At 40.2% G+C, this 15,705-nt stretch overlaps 1 protein-coding gene across 2 annotated transcripts in view; it reads right to left on the bottom strand.

The window, feature by feature from the left end:
- Nova1 (NOVA alternative splicing regulator 1) overlaps positions 1–10,440 on the bottom strand; it is a 117,849-nt gene extending 107,409 nt beyond the window's left edge. For both annotated transcript variants that reach the window (XM_075947281.1, XM_075947283.1), the window contains exons 1-2: positions 10,256–10,440; positions 8,540–8,683 (exon numbers count right to left, since the gene is read on the bottom strand). In XM_075947281.1, coding sequence (XP_075803396.1) covers positions 8,540–8,683; positions 10,256–10,391 — 280 coding nt within the window. In that variant the 5' untranslated portion in view covers positions 10,392–10,440. The remainder of the gene's footprint in view (positions 1–8,539; positions 8,684–10,255) is intronic.
- Between the last annotated feature and the right edge of the window lie 5,265 nt (positions 10,441–15,705).

The raw sequence follows: 15,705 nt of genomic DNA, 5'->3' as shown, positions 1-15,705 counted from the left end.
ACTCACATTCCTTTATACTTAATCATATTAATGTTCTTAATACTAATAATAAATCCTTTTTAAACCATTATGTTTACCTACTAAAACTTGAAACAGGGAAGTTTGCTTTTTTTCTTTGTTTTTGTTTTTATAAAAATTTGCAAAAGGCATGAGCAGCTCACATAATCCTTGGAAGCAAAGCTTGACACAGAAAGTCAACATTATGTTTTAGTTTCATTTGTTTTTTTAAACAATGTCAATACTAGTTTTAATAGGAAAAAGCTTTCCTTGAGCTAAGGAAAACTAGAAGCACAAAAGCCTTTACAAAGAAAGCAAGTAACTTCCCACTTTAGAAGTCTAGCTACCCTTACCACACTGCCATTCTCAAAGAGTCCTACTGTAGGCAAACAGAAAACAGTTGGTCTAGGTGGTCATTTATAATCTATGAAGTATCTTCTACTTAATGTTCATGAGGACAGGAAGCACTGCCACTAGACCTTATCAGGAATAAGCCAACTACAAAAATACTGCTCACAAGATAACCACATTGAGTTTTTAATCTGGGCTCTTTAAAATTTAGATGCAGTCATTTAAAACAAGGTGAAAGAAAAAGAACATATTTTCTCAGTCATATCTAAAAAGGAAGAAAGACAGAGCGAAGTAAAACAGTGAAGTTCTGACTCTAAGTCACGAGCAAATGGGAAAGTTTATTCCAGCATGGTTACTGCAGGCCTACACAGAGGACTTCATTGCTTCGGACTTTCTCAGGTCTAACTCTAAGCTCTGAAGGACAGCGGCCTCAGTTCTCCACTTTCACCAGATTCCAAACACCACCATTGCCCCAAACCCTTGAAATAGAGAACTTTCAACGTATTACATTTATGATAAAGACTTAACAAAATATGAACAATTCAACCAGAAATTTGCTGGCAATAACAAAGCACATTTTTTTTTTTTTACCGTGAAGCAATATGGGCCTAGATTCCTTTCAGGGAGAAAGGATGTTCTCCAGGAATCCCAGTAACTAAACCAAACAGCTATCTACACCTGCACTCGTGGGAAGCATTTACCACACAGATCAATTCGCAACAGAAGAGTCCAAAAAGACTACTCTCACTGAAACCAAGATGGTTGGGTTTTGTTTTTTAATTGCTTTTAAACTTACTTTGATGATTTTCTTCATTGTCATTAGTATTAGAAAAACAGTCTCATTTAAAATAGATAAGGTAAAACAAGCCATGTGACACACTCTCCAAATAAATGCTCATTTGCATTCGTAGGCAACATCTTTTGAAATAAACCGGCATTTAAAATGTGAAATTGACCGAAACTGAAAAACTATAGTTCTAAAATATTTGTTAGCAAATAAAGAAAATAAAACCAGGTCCTCTATATTGTTCTATGCTATGGAAACAGCTACACCATTCCTCCCTTCCATTTTTCCCCACAAAGAGCAGAGATTAAAATGCAGTCAACCCCAATCTAATTCCAGAGCAGGGAAGTATTAATTTAGATGAAGACCACTTTCCTTCAGAGCACAGGGTTTGAAATCTCAGTTCTTGAGACTGAGCGAAAATCCTCCCTACGAATTGCATTATGAGGCCTTCAAAGTCAAACCAGAGTCAAAAATCTGCAAATGGAAGGAGGCCTTATTTCTCGAAACTTCAGAGAAAGTTATGTGGAGAATTTCAAAAGAAAAATAATATCCTCTAAAATAAAAAAAAAAATTGCTGAGTTCTCAGAAAATTTTACTAAAAAATATAGATAATACTAAACAGCAAAAAGGAAAGTATGTCCACAAATAAGAAAAAATAACAATAATTTTAAATATGTGCTGAGTAAAAGTAATTCAAGAATGGCCAAAAATGTATTTTCCACAGCAAATAATCTCACCTGAATCATCTTGCTCTTAACAAGCTCAGGAGGCTTTCATTTCCTACCTGGTCCTGTCAATGATGCTGACAGGCCCTGCAGGAAGCAGCAGCAGATCAACGAAGAAATGCACAGTTTGTGCACGGTCAAGATCTGTCATGGAATGATGTCCATAGCATAACTGAAATACCCAAATACTGAAATCATCTAAAATGTTATCAGCAAAAAAAAAAAAAAGATAGTATTCTTTTTTGCTTTGCAGTCTTAAGATGTTTACTCTTTCTCTGTGTTCATCAAATCCTTGAAAATCAAGAAGTAAGTGTGTAAAGTGATCAGGTGTCAAAAACTAATAGTTGATGGTACCAAAATAGAGAAAAGAATGTTGGTGGGAAAAAAAATGAATGGTATATTTGATCCGTGTAAATTCAAAACCTTATCATTCCTGAGTAACAACAAGTTACAGTCATATTAGAAAACCAACAGAAAGTTTGGGGGCAAACTCCTCCCTATGTTCTTTAAGAGTTTTTCTTTTCTTTCTGTATTTGTATTTCCACTACTTTTAACTGTAACAGTACCTTCGCAGAATCTGTGTGGATGTTAGAACTGTTTTCCATTCAGAGGCCTATGAAGGAACAGGACGGTAATAAGATACTGACATTTACTAATATGTGTGAAAGCCCACAAGAAATTTCTATGGATAATATGTAGCATATGTAAATCAGTACCTCAGACAGATTAAAGACTTTAAAAATAAATAAATAAATGACAGACAATTGTCTTCACCTTTTAGAGGTGTGGATTTTAGTTTTCTTATAGTGCAATGTGGTACAAAACTATTTCTGCAGAACTTTGATATTTAGATATGACACTTTACAGGTGTTAAAATATCTTATGCTTGTCTTGTTGGAGCATTTCAAAGTACTTTGTAAAAGTACCTTTCCTAATGCCCTCAAAACATAAAAGATGTGTCTGAAGTTTACTTGTGCCAACTTATGAATAAATAGTCAAGTGTTAACCTAAGATAATAATTTTAAAATGATTATTTTTTCTAAGGACAAGGTTTTCCACTCACCCATGGTTTAAAAATGCATTTGCTGAATTAGGAAGTTAAATGCACCTATTTATTTTTGTCTGGACACCTAAAGAAAGCGTGGATCATTTTTTTTTCTTTTTTTGAATTCCATTAGATCACTGGAAAACCTTTCTACTTACAAACATTTTTCTATTAAAGGTGTGAGAATGCTGCATCTTTAAAAATGAAGAAGATGGGGACTCCAATGGCATGATAATAAAAAAATATTGAAAACTATTGCTTCATTTCTCGAGTGCTGCGATCTGTGCCCTGACACTTGGGTCTCTGAGGGTCAGGTTAATTAAGCCGCACCGCAGCTGCAATGCACTGTGAGCCGTCCACTGCTGCGGTTCCCACCAGTCCGCTGCAATTACCTGTAGTGTTCCAGCACCGGACAAGTGACAACCAACCAGGTCTCTCCCGCCACTTGTTCCCTCTGGTCTACTGATAAATGTTAGCGCAAACCAACCCCTTTCTGAAAAGAGTGCAGAGCGGAATGCACCTGCTGCAAGCTGCAGTGATGAGCCCCGGAGAGATGTTTGTCAGTCAGATCTCCACAGATGTTTAACTTGCTGCTAGAGCTGTATCCAAAGATGGAAATGAGATGGCAATCAAGCACGAATCCCCACCACCTTCCCTCCAGCTTTACACTGAGAACTGCACTTGCTCCTGAGGCTTGGGCTTTAAAGCTTGACTAAACAAAAAGCAGCTACGACAGAACCCCATAGTTTGATAAAACGAGGCTGAAGTTTAAATTACAGGTGGTATAATGTGCTCGATAAATGATACTTGCATAAGCTAAATTAAAATAATCATCTTATTGGCTACATCAAAATAAGTAACTGTAATGATATGCAAGTGGTTGACTGGTGGTTTATTGTCAGGGGTTTCCTCCGATACCACAAATTACTTAGCATTTCTATGCCATGGATCATCTTTTCTTCCTGGTATATTAATATGAACCATCCTCAAAACACATATTCAACTATTTCACCAATGCTGTTCACTATTTCGGAAATCATGTGCCATGCTGTCTGCAAGGTAATATTGGATTATGCCTTATAAAGTCACATATTTCTAACGAGCTGTTTCTAAAATGGGAGAAGGCTTAAACAACACATTTTAAAGTGACATTGTGCCATAAAACTCATGAAAACATCAATACTATAAGCTAAAGATTTTTAACAGTTTGTTAATTGAGTGGTAGGAAGATCCGATGTCAAATGAAATTAAAGTGAACAGATAAAGAAGACACCTAAGGCATGTTATGCTAATTCATATTTCTAGAAGCCCCCAGCCTCAAAGTGTTTGCATTCATGAGATAGTATAAAAACAATTACTATATGTTCATAAATATTATAGCATACCAATAATATTCTTTCACGTGTAAAGAATCCCTACTGTTAAAATATGAAAATAACGTATTAAAAATGGAATAAAGCAAAGTTGCAAGCAATATTATTGTCTATGTGAACAGTATGTTTACCTTACCTAAGGATTTGGAAAGGTGAAATATGAAGTGACCCACAACAGTAGATACTATATCAAACATAAACATCACAACTTTAAGACAATAGAGAAAAATACTTCCCACACAGCAGCTCTCTGGTACCAATGAAATCAGAACAGCAGAGAGTGGTAACCATATTACACCAACCAACAAGTTCTGAGAGCAAAAGGATTTGTTTTGTCTATGTGTTACCATTCTATCAATGCATTGATCTTGCGTTAAAATGCGTATCAATAAATTTCTAAGACATTTTGAAACTGAGATCAAAGAAAAATGTATGGCTTGTAACTCTGAAGAAGCTGTGAGAAAAATGATATCCACAAGGTATTCATTACTGATATCACCATAATAATTTTCCCTCAAAAGTATAAACAAAACATCTACTTTAAAATTTATTTTCTCAGTAATGTACATATACACACACATATATATATATATTTCTTACATATTTTCAACCCTAAGAGTTAAATAAACAACTGTATTTTACCCAAGTCAAAACAAAAATGGTGCAATGCAGTTTCTTCACTAAAAGAATTTTAACTTACAGTCTGCTTTTTCACTATTAAAAATAAATAAGTGGATAAATGACTTCTAATTTTTCTTTTAAAAAATCACCTTAATTGGATATCACTGAAGTCATAATTTGATGAACCTAGAAGCAACATATTCAAATTTTTAATTTAATGTAAAAAGAAATACTTTATATTAAAAATGATTCTCTTTTATAAGCATATATAGTAAAACAATATAGAATACACAGAAATAGATTCCAACATTATAGTAAAAGAGTCCTGTTTGATTGGCACATGGGATGTCTCCAGTGCCAAAGAACAGAAACAGATTAAGGGGTAGGTATTCTAATACTCAAGGCAAACATGAAAATATTTATATTCTTTACTATTCCCAACAAATAATGAATGTATTCAATAAGTTTCCTTAATAACAAACTTGAACCCTGTATTAAATTTTAACAGATAAAAATCAATCTATTAATGAAAATAAAACATCTTCAGATGACAGGCAAAGGAATTAGAAAGCAACACTAACCACCCTTCTGAGGATGGAGACAGTAATTCAACCTCTACAGCGAGAAAACTGCTTTTTACCACAAGCAGCTCTATGTAACCTACTTACAAAAGAATACATAAATAAGTCAAATTAGATTTCTTTAATCAAGTTAGGAAAAAACTACATTCCTAAACCACCAATGGAAAGTCTGTATCCTGTAAGATTAAATGGAATCTATAGAACACAAAGTAAAATCTACTTGTAGATCATTTTCTTCTGATTCCAGTGATTGAAATGCGCTTCTCAACCACGCATTATACAGTTCCCCTGGTCACTTCATACGTGGCACACTGAAATACGTACAATATTTATCTGTGCAAACTTTAAATTTATACAATTTATTTTGTCGTCTTCAATTTGACTAAAGCTTAGAAATCACCAGTCAGAAATGTAGGGTTGCTTTCCGATATGGCAAAGACACAATCTGACCAAAAAGACAAACACACCTATAGAAATCATATACTACGAATGTTTAGTATGTGTCCATCATTTGAGTTGAGGTGTATTAAAATGTTCTAAAGGTTAACTGCAATCTGCGTTAACCCTACTAGAGAAAGTTTTGAAAATTACATTAGTATTTTTACTAAATGCTTAGCAATACACTTACATTTGATTTCAAATGTTAGGTAATCTGAGTAAATCCAGTAGTTTCTACAACTGAAATGCAATTTTACCCCAAATATACTCTAATCAAACAAGAACCAGAAAAAATGCTTCGCTGAAATAAACCCAGGAACATTCATTTTGGCAGAACACGGCAATCATAAATACATGTTAATGTGCCTATGGTTGTATTTATCTGAGAGACATAAATATGGGCAGCTAAATCACTGCAAAAGCCTATAGGACATTCTTTGGAACTAACTCAATGGTAGGAACCACGGTTTATAATTTAGTTCATCTGGGAATGTGCACAGTGTCTGTCATGTATAAGAAGAACAGAAACAAAATCTCAAAGGCTTTTAGACTGACGACTGCTGAGACCCTAGATAATTTTACAGGTTCTAGTCAAGTGTGAACAGAAAGCACAGGAAAATAAGACTATCTGAAGACTGTAGATGTGTTTGCCCAAAGAGCTAATTGTTGAATTCAAATCACATTTTCAAACAAACTATTCAGAATTCGTAAAACTATAGGGATTTGTCTTTTCCTTAAAACTGTATCGTAGTATCTATTGCCTCCCACCTGTTAAGAGGCCAAGAAGAAGCCACCCTTTAGCAGATGCTGTAACTCGTACTTGATCAGGTTACGTCACTACACTTACAAGATTTTATTCAAAGCATTGCAGCTTCACATTTCCCCCCTCCCAAAACAATCTTGATACATATATCTATAAAGAACATCTTCAAACGACAAATAAAATAAGTAATTTCCAGGTAACAAGAAAAAAGATGTGAAAATAAGTGAACCAGAAACAAAAGATCTATTTCTTAGTGCACCCTTTCCAACACACAGAAAATAAACTGCATTCAAATGAAAGGGCATTTAATTTGGTATTTGGAATATCCTGGCTAAACATCAATTTTCTGTAACACCCCTCCATATCTGACAGTACCTCATGTATAATGCAGAGAAGCCTTTTCATTCTCATCTATTGACAGAGTCTTTAATTTGCCACAGCAGCTCTTCCTAGAACTATCATGTTATTAATTCTGCAATCAAGCTCTTTTGAGTGCTTTTATTTCAACCAAGTATTTTCACAATTCCACACTGATTTTTTATTATAATATACCTGTTCAGTGCACCAGCATGAATATGCTAAACTTCCCAACTGTATCAAGAAAGTTTCCTAGACAAGGAGAGGCACCGACAAACTTTAGAGGGCCCCAGTATCTAACAGGTTACATGTTAGTTTAATAAACGGCATCTTTCCACAAAGTACTGTGTTCAACTAGTACAGCATCAGCCATTCCAAAATCTTCTCCAGTAAATGGTCGGTCTCTACCACAAATGATCAGCTGTGAAAAAGAAGTCCTCCTAGGATGGAGCCAGTGTCCATGCCAGTGTGTGCTGTACGAAGGAGCTGCTGGTGAATTAATCTACGAAACAAAACTGCTTTCTTTTCCATCAGGAAAAAAGAATAATCAGTATAGCTCACCTCAGCACTGAATTAATATTTTTTACAGTCATCAAATTAAAACAACCTCCCGAAATTACCGAGGGCTAGATCTAAGTCAAGCAAACAAGCTAATGGTATTTCATCTGGGGTTGCACTACTCCACTGTGATTCCAGTACTTAAAACACATACATTGAGTAACAGAACTAAGGAGGGGGAAAAAAGGATGAACATGAAGAACTGTGTGACACAAAGGGAGGGAGCCCCAAAGTAAAACAAACCAGAGCAAAAAAGATAAAAAGCAAAATCCCCACATCAACCTGGGGAACCTGCCGCAATCCAGCAGGTTACTGAACCACACTGTAAAGTATTTCAATCAAATACGGCTATCAACACAAACCCTAAAATACTATTTTACTTCTTGCATGGCGGTGGAGGAAATTTCGTATCCCGATTACATTACTGGAGTATTTTAAATATCTGGAGAGACAGCCCTTGTCCTCTTTCCTTCATCCAAGGCCAGCAAACAAAGCAATGAAGCAGAAAGAGGAAGATAATGGATTCAGAAGTAAATGGTCCATTCTTTAAGAAGGCTCCCTACCCCCTCCTCTGAATTCACTCCTAACTAATTGCCATTACAATGATGTCTGTAAACTTCTGAAGCACCACATCCCCTCATGCCAACTGCCCAGGTTTCTAGCTCTAATTTTAAGTTTTTGTGCTAACAATTAGCATTCCGAAACACCCAGAGAATTCTATTGCAATTACTCTAAATCACATACACAGTGCATCAATTAATGGTTAAAAGACACACAAACGACAATGAAAATAAGCTGAAAATTTTTCCACAATGGATGCTAATGTAGTAACATTCAAATCTCCACCATTTAAATTTTTCTTTAAGACAACACACAGCACAAGTAGATATTCCATGTTTTTCCGTGGGGATTCATCAAACAATTTCTTCAGCATTTCACCTACCTGGATAAAAATCTTTGGACTTCGACAGCTTGATAGTGGCTCCAGTTTCTTTTTGCAATTGAACAATTGTCTGTCCTCCCTTCCCAATTATAGATCCAGCAGCATAACTAGGTATGAGAACCTTTAGAAAGTACTGGCCGTCTTCTGAAAAATGCAAAGAAATACATTGGATTAACATGATCATTTTAAACTTTGAATCCCAATCCACCCTCCAGAGAGACAACAGCAACTAAAGCAATGGACAGATAGCTGCAGAAAACAGCAGTTAAAAATGCTTAAGGAACGAAAACCACCAATTACCCTGAAAACCAAGTATTTACAAAAGCCTTTCCAGTTTTCAAGATTCACATGCTCTAACAATTTGCAACACTGTAGAAACTGATGAGTAAATTCCAGTTGTTACTCCAAACCTGAAAGTCTTCCAAATTTGTCGTTACTATGGCAAAATGAAAGAAACTGACCCTTTAACAAAACTTCAGAGATTTAGAAGATGACAAACCTTCACTTAGCATGCTGAAGATGAGAAAAAAATCCAACACTGTAAAGAGTGATCCGCTAAATTTTTCTATCATAGCAAGCATAAAAGACTACAATTAATCATTGACTATATCCGACTTTAAGTATACAAAACAACCATCTTCCTGCAAAATAGTCCACCCAAACTGTAGGGTTTATTCTAAGCCTTGAGAAACTGCGGGGGTGGGAGGGGGAGCCTCAGTCTGGTGGACTGAGAATCTAAGTAATCCTGATGTATTTCCGTAGCACTTCCAAGTCTACTATGATCTCGTCTAAGCTCATTAATTAAAAGACCTTACGAAGAATCTCGCCAATACTAAAAAGCTTAGGAGTTATTTATCCTAAATACACTCCAAAGTGACCAAACAGATAATGCTCCCTCTCCAAAAGAACCGTAAAACGGAGAGGGGGGTCGATGAGCCATGAAAAAGAAAAATGAAACGTTTCAGAAAATAAAAGCCAACTCCATAAACTTTAGTTCCCGTCAACCTGATCACGTCTTAAATAGGAAACTTCTCGGTAAATCCAGCTCTTTACTGTGAACGAGTATTCCGAATTTTGCGATGTGCCACTCACAAGACCCCCATCCATTTCTAACGTATAGGCTGGAGATAAATTCACCTCTGCTTCGATGCATTGGATGCATTGTTAAGATGACTCCAGTGCAAATGAAGAAGCGATAGCGGTCCCGTTATAACTCATCTTCCGAGGAAGCGCAGGATGTTAACTAACAAGTCACCGTACCAGACACCCCCCTCGTATGCATACCCTTGAAGACAAATCAATGCGATATTTGTACCGACCATGTAAGTGCGCTCAGGGCATGCACTCATCAAGATTTTGCATACTACTTGTGGCCCAGAGCAAGGGGATGGACAGAGGCAAAAGTCTCCGGTGCCCCCAGCATCTGGAAGCCGCTACCCGAGTGCCATTTATTTATTTATTTGATCAGACTGTTAAATGCAGCGCGCATCTTCGGGCGGCCATCACCTCTCGCGGGGGGCGGCCTCGGGAGCGGACCCTGTCGCCGGGGCCAGCACCGGCTGGGGCGAGCGGGTCGGCTCGGAACCCCGGGTCGCCATCTTGATGAGACGGGGCCGGGGCAGGTGCAGGGGAGGGGGCGCGGGACGGCCGGCGGCGGCGGCGGCCACGGCGCGGGAGGGCGGCGGGGACGGGGCGGGAGGCGGAAGCGATACCCACCGCCCGTGTTGGTCCTCTTGGTGCTGCCGGCTTCAGGGGGCGCTTCTAGCGGCCTTTTCCGCGAGTCCGGCGGGTCCAGATCTATGGGAACCCCCGTATGGGTCCCGTTCTGCTGGATGGGAGCTGCCGCCATCATGCTTGCAGTTCCTGCCGCTGCACCGGGAGAAGCGGCTCCCTTTTGTTTTGGCTTTTTTTTTCTCTCTGTCTCTCTCTTTTTTTTTCTTTTTTTTTTTTTTTTTGCGTTTGGGGTTGCTAAGGTTTTTTTTTTCTTTAATCGGATCAATAGCAGTCTGAGGCGGCGAGCAGTGTGGCTGATGTGCTCACTGGGGAGGGGGCAGGGCGCGGAGCAGCTGCAGTGCAGTGTCGGCTAGGAGCGGGAATGGAGGGGGTGTGGGAGCCGGAGGGTGAAGAAGGAGAAGAAAGCGGCGGGCAGAGCGGGAGTGAATGAGCGGAGGAGGCGCGGGCGGGCGGCCGGGAGGAGGGCGAGTGAATGAGCGGGAGGAGGAGGAGCGGCGGCGGGCGGCCGGAGCGGCGGACCCGGCTAACGCGGCGCTCGCTCCCGCTGCTGCCGCCGCCGCCGCTGCTGCTTGGGCGCGTGTGCCGCCTGCGCTGCTCCGCGCCGCTGCCGCCCGCCCGCGCTCATCGTGTCTCCCGCGCGTGGGGGGCGGGCGGGCGGGGGCCGCGAGGGGCCGCGACTCCCACACGCGCCGCCGCGCGGGGCCGGCCTCGGCGCCGGAGTCTCCGCCTGCGGGGTCGCGGGCGGGCGGGCGGGAGCGCGCGCGCGGGGCGGCGAGCGAGCGAGCGGGCGGGCGGGCGGGGGCGCGCGCGGGGCCGGCGGGGGCGCGGAGCCGGCCGGGGCGCTCCCGCGGGGAGGCGGGGTGAAAGGTCGCGGGGGCCCAGGCAACACGGCTCAGGCAAACGTCAGCGGCTTGCCGCGGAAACCGAGGGGGTCCACGAAACGCGCTAGGCGGGGGGGCGGGGCCTGGCGCGGGGAGTGACGGCGGCGCCAGCCAATGAGAGGCGAGAGACGGAGGCGGGCGGGATCCTGGTCCAGCTGGGACTCGGTGGTGACAGTTCGGGCTAGTCCGGGAAGGGCGTCTGAGTGACCGCGGGGAGGGGTGGACGGCTGGGGCAGGGGAGCCGAAGCCCAGCTGGGACGCGGGGAGTTGGGCAAAAGGCTTTCCTTAGCATCCCCGGGAAGGCGGTTTTCTAAGGGAGGTGTCACCAGAGGGTTTCTTTCTCGCACCCTTATGACACCGTCGGGGACTTAGGCGTTCTTGGCGCCTTAGGTGCTTTCGAGAGCACGCCGGGATATAAATAAATAAAGCGAGATGTGGTCTCCACGCAGACCCGGGAGGCAAATCAAAGAGGCAAGAGCTGAGGGTGTAGCAGCCTCACACTGCGCGATTGCAGGCATCTGAGTACCCACGATGTGCGTAGCTTCAGGCGGCTTCAGGAACCTCAGCTTTCCCGGGTTGGGGTGGGGGGGAGCGATGTAGCGAAGCTAGTATCCGCAAAGACCTTAGGGGTTACTTAATCAAGTCCTTTCTTTTATAGGTGAGGAAAGTGACTCGGAGAATGTTTTGTTCAAGGTCATGCATCAAGTTAGTAGTTTAATTAGATCCTGATGCCCAGGTTAGGGGAAAAGCCCAAGCCTCTGAAAAACTGACTTCAAACCCACCCAAGCTGTTCTGACAGTGTGCCACGGGATAAAAAAAAAAAATCCTAACGTGTTTTCACTTATTAAATGTTTCCCACTAGACGTGCTATTCATTGCACTCGGTACAGCCTGTAGTAGTACTGTCCCGTTTTGTGAGGCTGTTTTGTTTTGAATGTTAGTAATTTATCCAAAGTCACCTAGTATTAAGAACCAGCATGCTACTAATTCAATCTTGGGTTTTTCAGACTGGAAACTTTGTCATCCTGAGCACTGACGGCTGTTCTTAGAACCTCCGGTTATTTCCTGTTTAAAACATGGATTAAAACCCTGGACTCCCTTAATTCTTAGACGCCATACTTGTGGTATGTGTTCTCAGATGCACAGTATCAGGCACATATTCACCCGACTGCTAGAAAAGAGATAATTCGTCCTACTCTTCTGCCAGAGAGCCTCACTTAAAAGAGGGCTAAGCTAACATAAAAGGGACTTCAGTGTGATTATGTGGTAGCCTAACAAAGAATGTGCTGCATGCATCTGGTGCAGGGAGGGAAAAAAATCAATCAGATAGATTGAAAGGAGGACTGGAAAAGAATACTAAACCTACTCCTGACTCACTGCTGGAAGCACCGTGTAGGAGGCATGGGGATTTCAGGTGCTTTTGCAGTGATGCAAGTGATGGAGGAGGAAGAGAACATGGACTCTTGAAGGGCTCATGGTTCATCAGAAGTGTGAAAAACACGTTTGTCTCGAATAACAAAGATGGGCTGAGGGCTAAAAGGAAAAGGAAGCATGTAAGTCATATGTTAATAATGGTCCAGGAACAAAAATCCAGAATTTCTATAATGTGGTAAAAAACCGTGATATGCTTTTATGACCCAAACAGAGTGTTTATTTAAAAAAAACTGCATAAAATTATGGAGCTGGGGTGAAGAAAAACAGTGTTTGAAATAAGTATGTGGTAGTCAAGGTAACAAGTGTCAGATGCCAGCTATTGTGCAAGTGGTGTTCCATGATATGTGCACAAATATGTGAGGACCGTTTTAAATGGAAACTCAGAAAAATCTGGTTGTTTTGAGGCAGTGAAAATGACAGATGATGAAGAAGAAAGGATAGCTCTAGATACCTTAAACAATGGCAGCACATTCGGTAGAGGGGAGCATTGAACATGAGAACGCTTAGAAATGAACAGAATTCTAAACTACAAAATTTCTGAAGTAGGTTGTAAAGTATTTATCATTGCTATGTGAAAATGGGCTCTCTGAGTTTCTATATGTTTGTCTTAGTTGGGGTTCCTTTTGCTGGATTGATATAACCAAACCAGCAGGGGGATGAGCGGGTTTATTTGTTTACACTTCCATGTCATTGTTCATCAGGAAGGACGTCACGATAGGAACTCAGACAGGACAGGATCCTGGAGGTAGGCCATGGAGGGATGCGGATTACTGCGTTGCTCACATGGCTTGCTCAGCCTGCTTTCTTATAGAACCCAGGACCATCCAGCAAGAGATGGTACCACCCACAATGGGTTGGTCCCTCCCACAGTGAACACTAAGATCTTGGGGAGGAGCCATTTTCTCAATTGAGATCCCCTCCTCTCTGATGACTCTAGTTAGTGTCAAGTTGACATAAAACTAGCCAGTGTAGTGCTTATGGAGGTAGAGCCATGCTATATTCTTATGGTAGTCATTTGACCCTTATGACTCTCTTTGGATTTATTAGTTATGCTGCTTGTCACTCAGTAGAAACCAGTCACTCAAGATGAGATTTATAACATGAAGACTAAGATACCGAAATCTGGCTAGGAATGAGGATTATTGGCTACAAACTAATTGTTGAAGTTTATTACAAGGTTCAGCTAAATCACATACCATTTCTCAGTATAGATTATGCATTTCTATTTTTTAAATACTTCACATCATTCATATTATATATGTCTCTAAAAAATCCTGTTAAAACAGAAATAAAATATGCATATTACCTATTATCTGTATTTTGTGTCACCTCAAAAAAAAATTTTTTTAAAGACCAGGTGGTGGTGGTGGTGCGCTCCTTTAATCCCAGCACTCAGGAAGCAGAGGGAGGTGGATCTCTATGAGTTCGAGGCCATCTTGGTCTACAGAAACAAAAATTTCCAATTTATTAATACTCAGTATGATAGACCTTTTATGCTCCAAATAAGCTGCAAAAACATTTCAAAAATGTGATAAGGTATTTAACCTTCTCTTAAAAGAAAATTTTGCTTCGAATTAAGCTAGCAATTGAGACCTGCTCACTTAATAATGTTTTCTAACATGTTAAGACACAGTAAAAGAAGTATGTTTTCATTGCTATTTAGTTGTGTTGTGAATATAAGTGATTATGACAGAATAATATATTAATGTGAAAAACAAAATTCATTTATTTGTATTGGGAGCAGAAAAAAATCTAGGGAGAGTTCCTTGTTTATTTGTTTCAGTTTGAATGACGAAGATATCAGCATTTGTTAACAATAGCAATGGCTTCTCTTCAAAAGAAAATACAGATAGTTTACATCCACAGATAACCCTAAACCCACTTACTTGTTTTCATGCCTGGGCCCCTATCAACAATCATTATCTACCTGAATATCTCTTCATCTGATGCTGTGGGAAAGGCTTTCAGAATCTGTATCCCATCAGAAGAGGATCCTGAGTTCAGGCTGTGAGTACACTGCACGCAGTGTTTATTGGAAGTGAAACAGGGAAGGGACGAAAGGCAATTGAAGGATAAATACCAAGCAGGCTATTCTACTCTCACTAAGCTTTCTGGGGTCTAGTTTTTAAAAATAAAGAACAATACTACTATCTTATAAAGTACAGAAATCTGGGTATATGAACACACCCTCTTACCACGGGGTAATAATAGTCACTGGGGGCCATTGAGTACACCCTGATCAGGTTGCTAGATAATACATTGAAGGCTTTCTAGTGACAGGAGTGTTCTGACTGTACATGGGCTGGGAATGGTGGGAATTAGCAACTATACATAAAGGAATATCAGCCTCTGGGCGTTGTGGAAAACCAGGCCATGTACACTACAAAAGGAAAGAAGGAGATTACCAGTTTCTCACAAGTATCAGTAAAAATTTTGGAAAAAAAGAAAGATGAGAAAACTGTCTTTCGCTATAAAACCTTGATAGGCAACAAATGTCATGGGTATGAAAGACTGTAGAGTCTTAAAGTCCAAAGAAGCAGAGAATTATAATTTCCACTCTCAAATTATTATTATTATGTGATTACAAGTAGTGAATCATTTGGGTTGTTTTCTGTGCACATTTTTAGTTTTTTAGATGCGAGTCATGAATAATTGAGGGATGTGTCCTAACTTTTTTTCATTAAATTTCCCAAAGGAAATAAGAGTGAATACATACTCGAGGAGTATAACACATATCCTAAATCTCTTATGACAGGTTCTACAAATAGATACAGAGTGACATGAACCTGGGAGCCAGATGTGGGGGGGTCATGGGAGGAGTAGGGGGGAGTGGGTATAATAAAAATATATTGTACTCAAGAAATTCTCAAAAATACATAAGATTATAAATTAAAATGGCTTACTGAAACCTAAGCATCTCTTTTGTCTATGTGTTTTATTACATAAATTCACTGTCAGAAGGTAAGTTGTTAATTGTTTTGAGTTTTTTTAGTTAATTGTATTATGAAAGTTCACACCAATTTATATGGAAATGAAAACATATTCTTCATATTAGTCTACACTCTCCACATCTAAATATTCCAGCTTCAAATGGTATCCTGATGAATGAAAAAAATGT

The sequence above is a fragment of the Microtus pennsylvanicus genome, chromosome 14 (assembly GCF_037038515.1).
Source record: "Microtus pennsylvanicus isolate mMicPen1 chromosome 14, mMicPen1.hap1, whole genome shotgun sequence".
Lineage (NCBI taxonomy): Eukaryota > Metazoa > Chordata > Mammalia > Rodentia > Cricetidae > Microtus > Microtus pennsylvanicus.
Note: the sequence above shows the minus strand (reverse complement) of the source record. Positions and strands in the feature narration are given on the sequence as shown.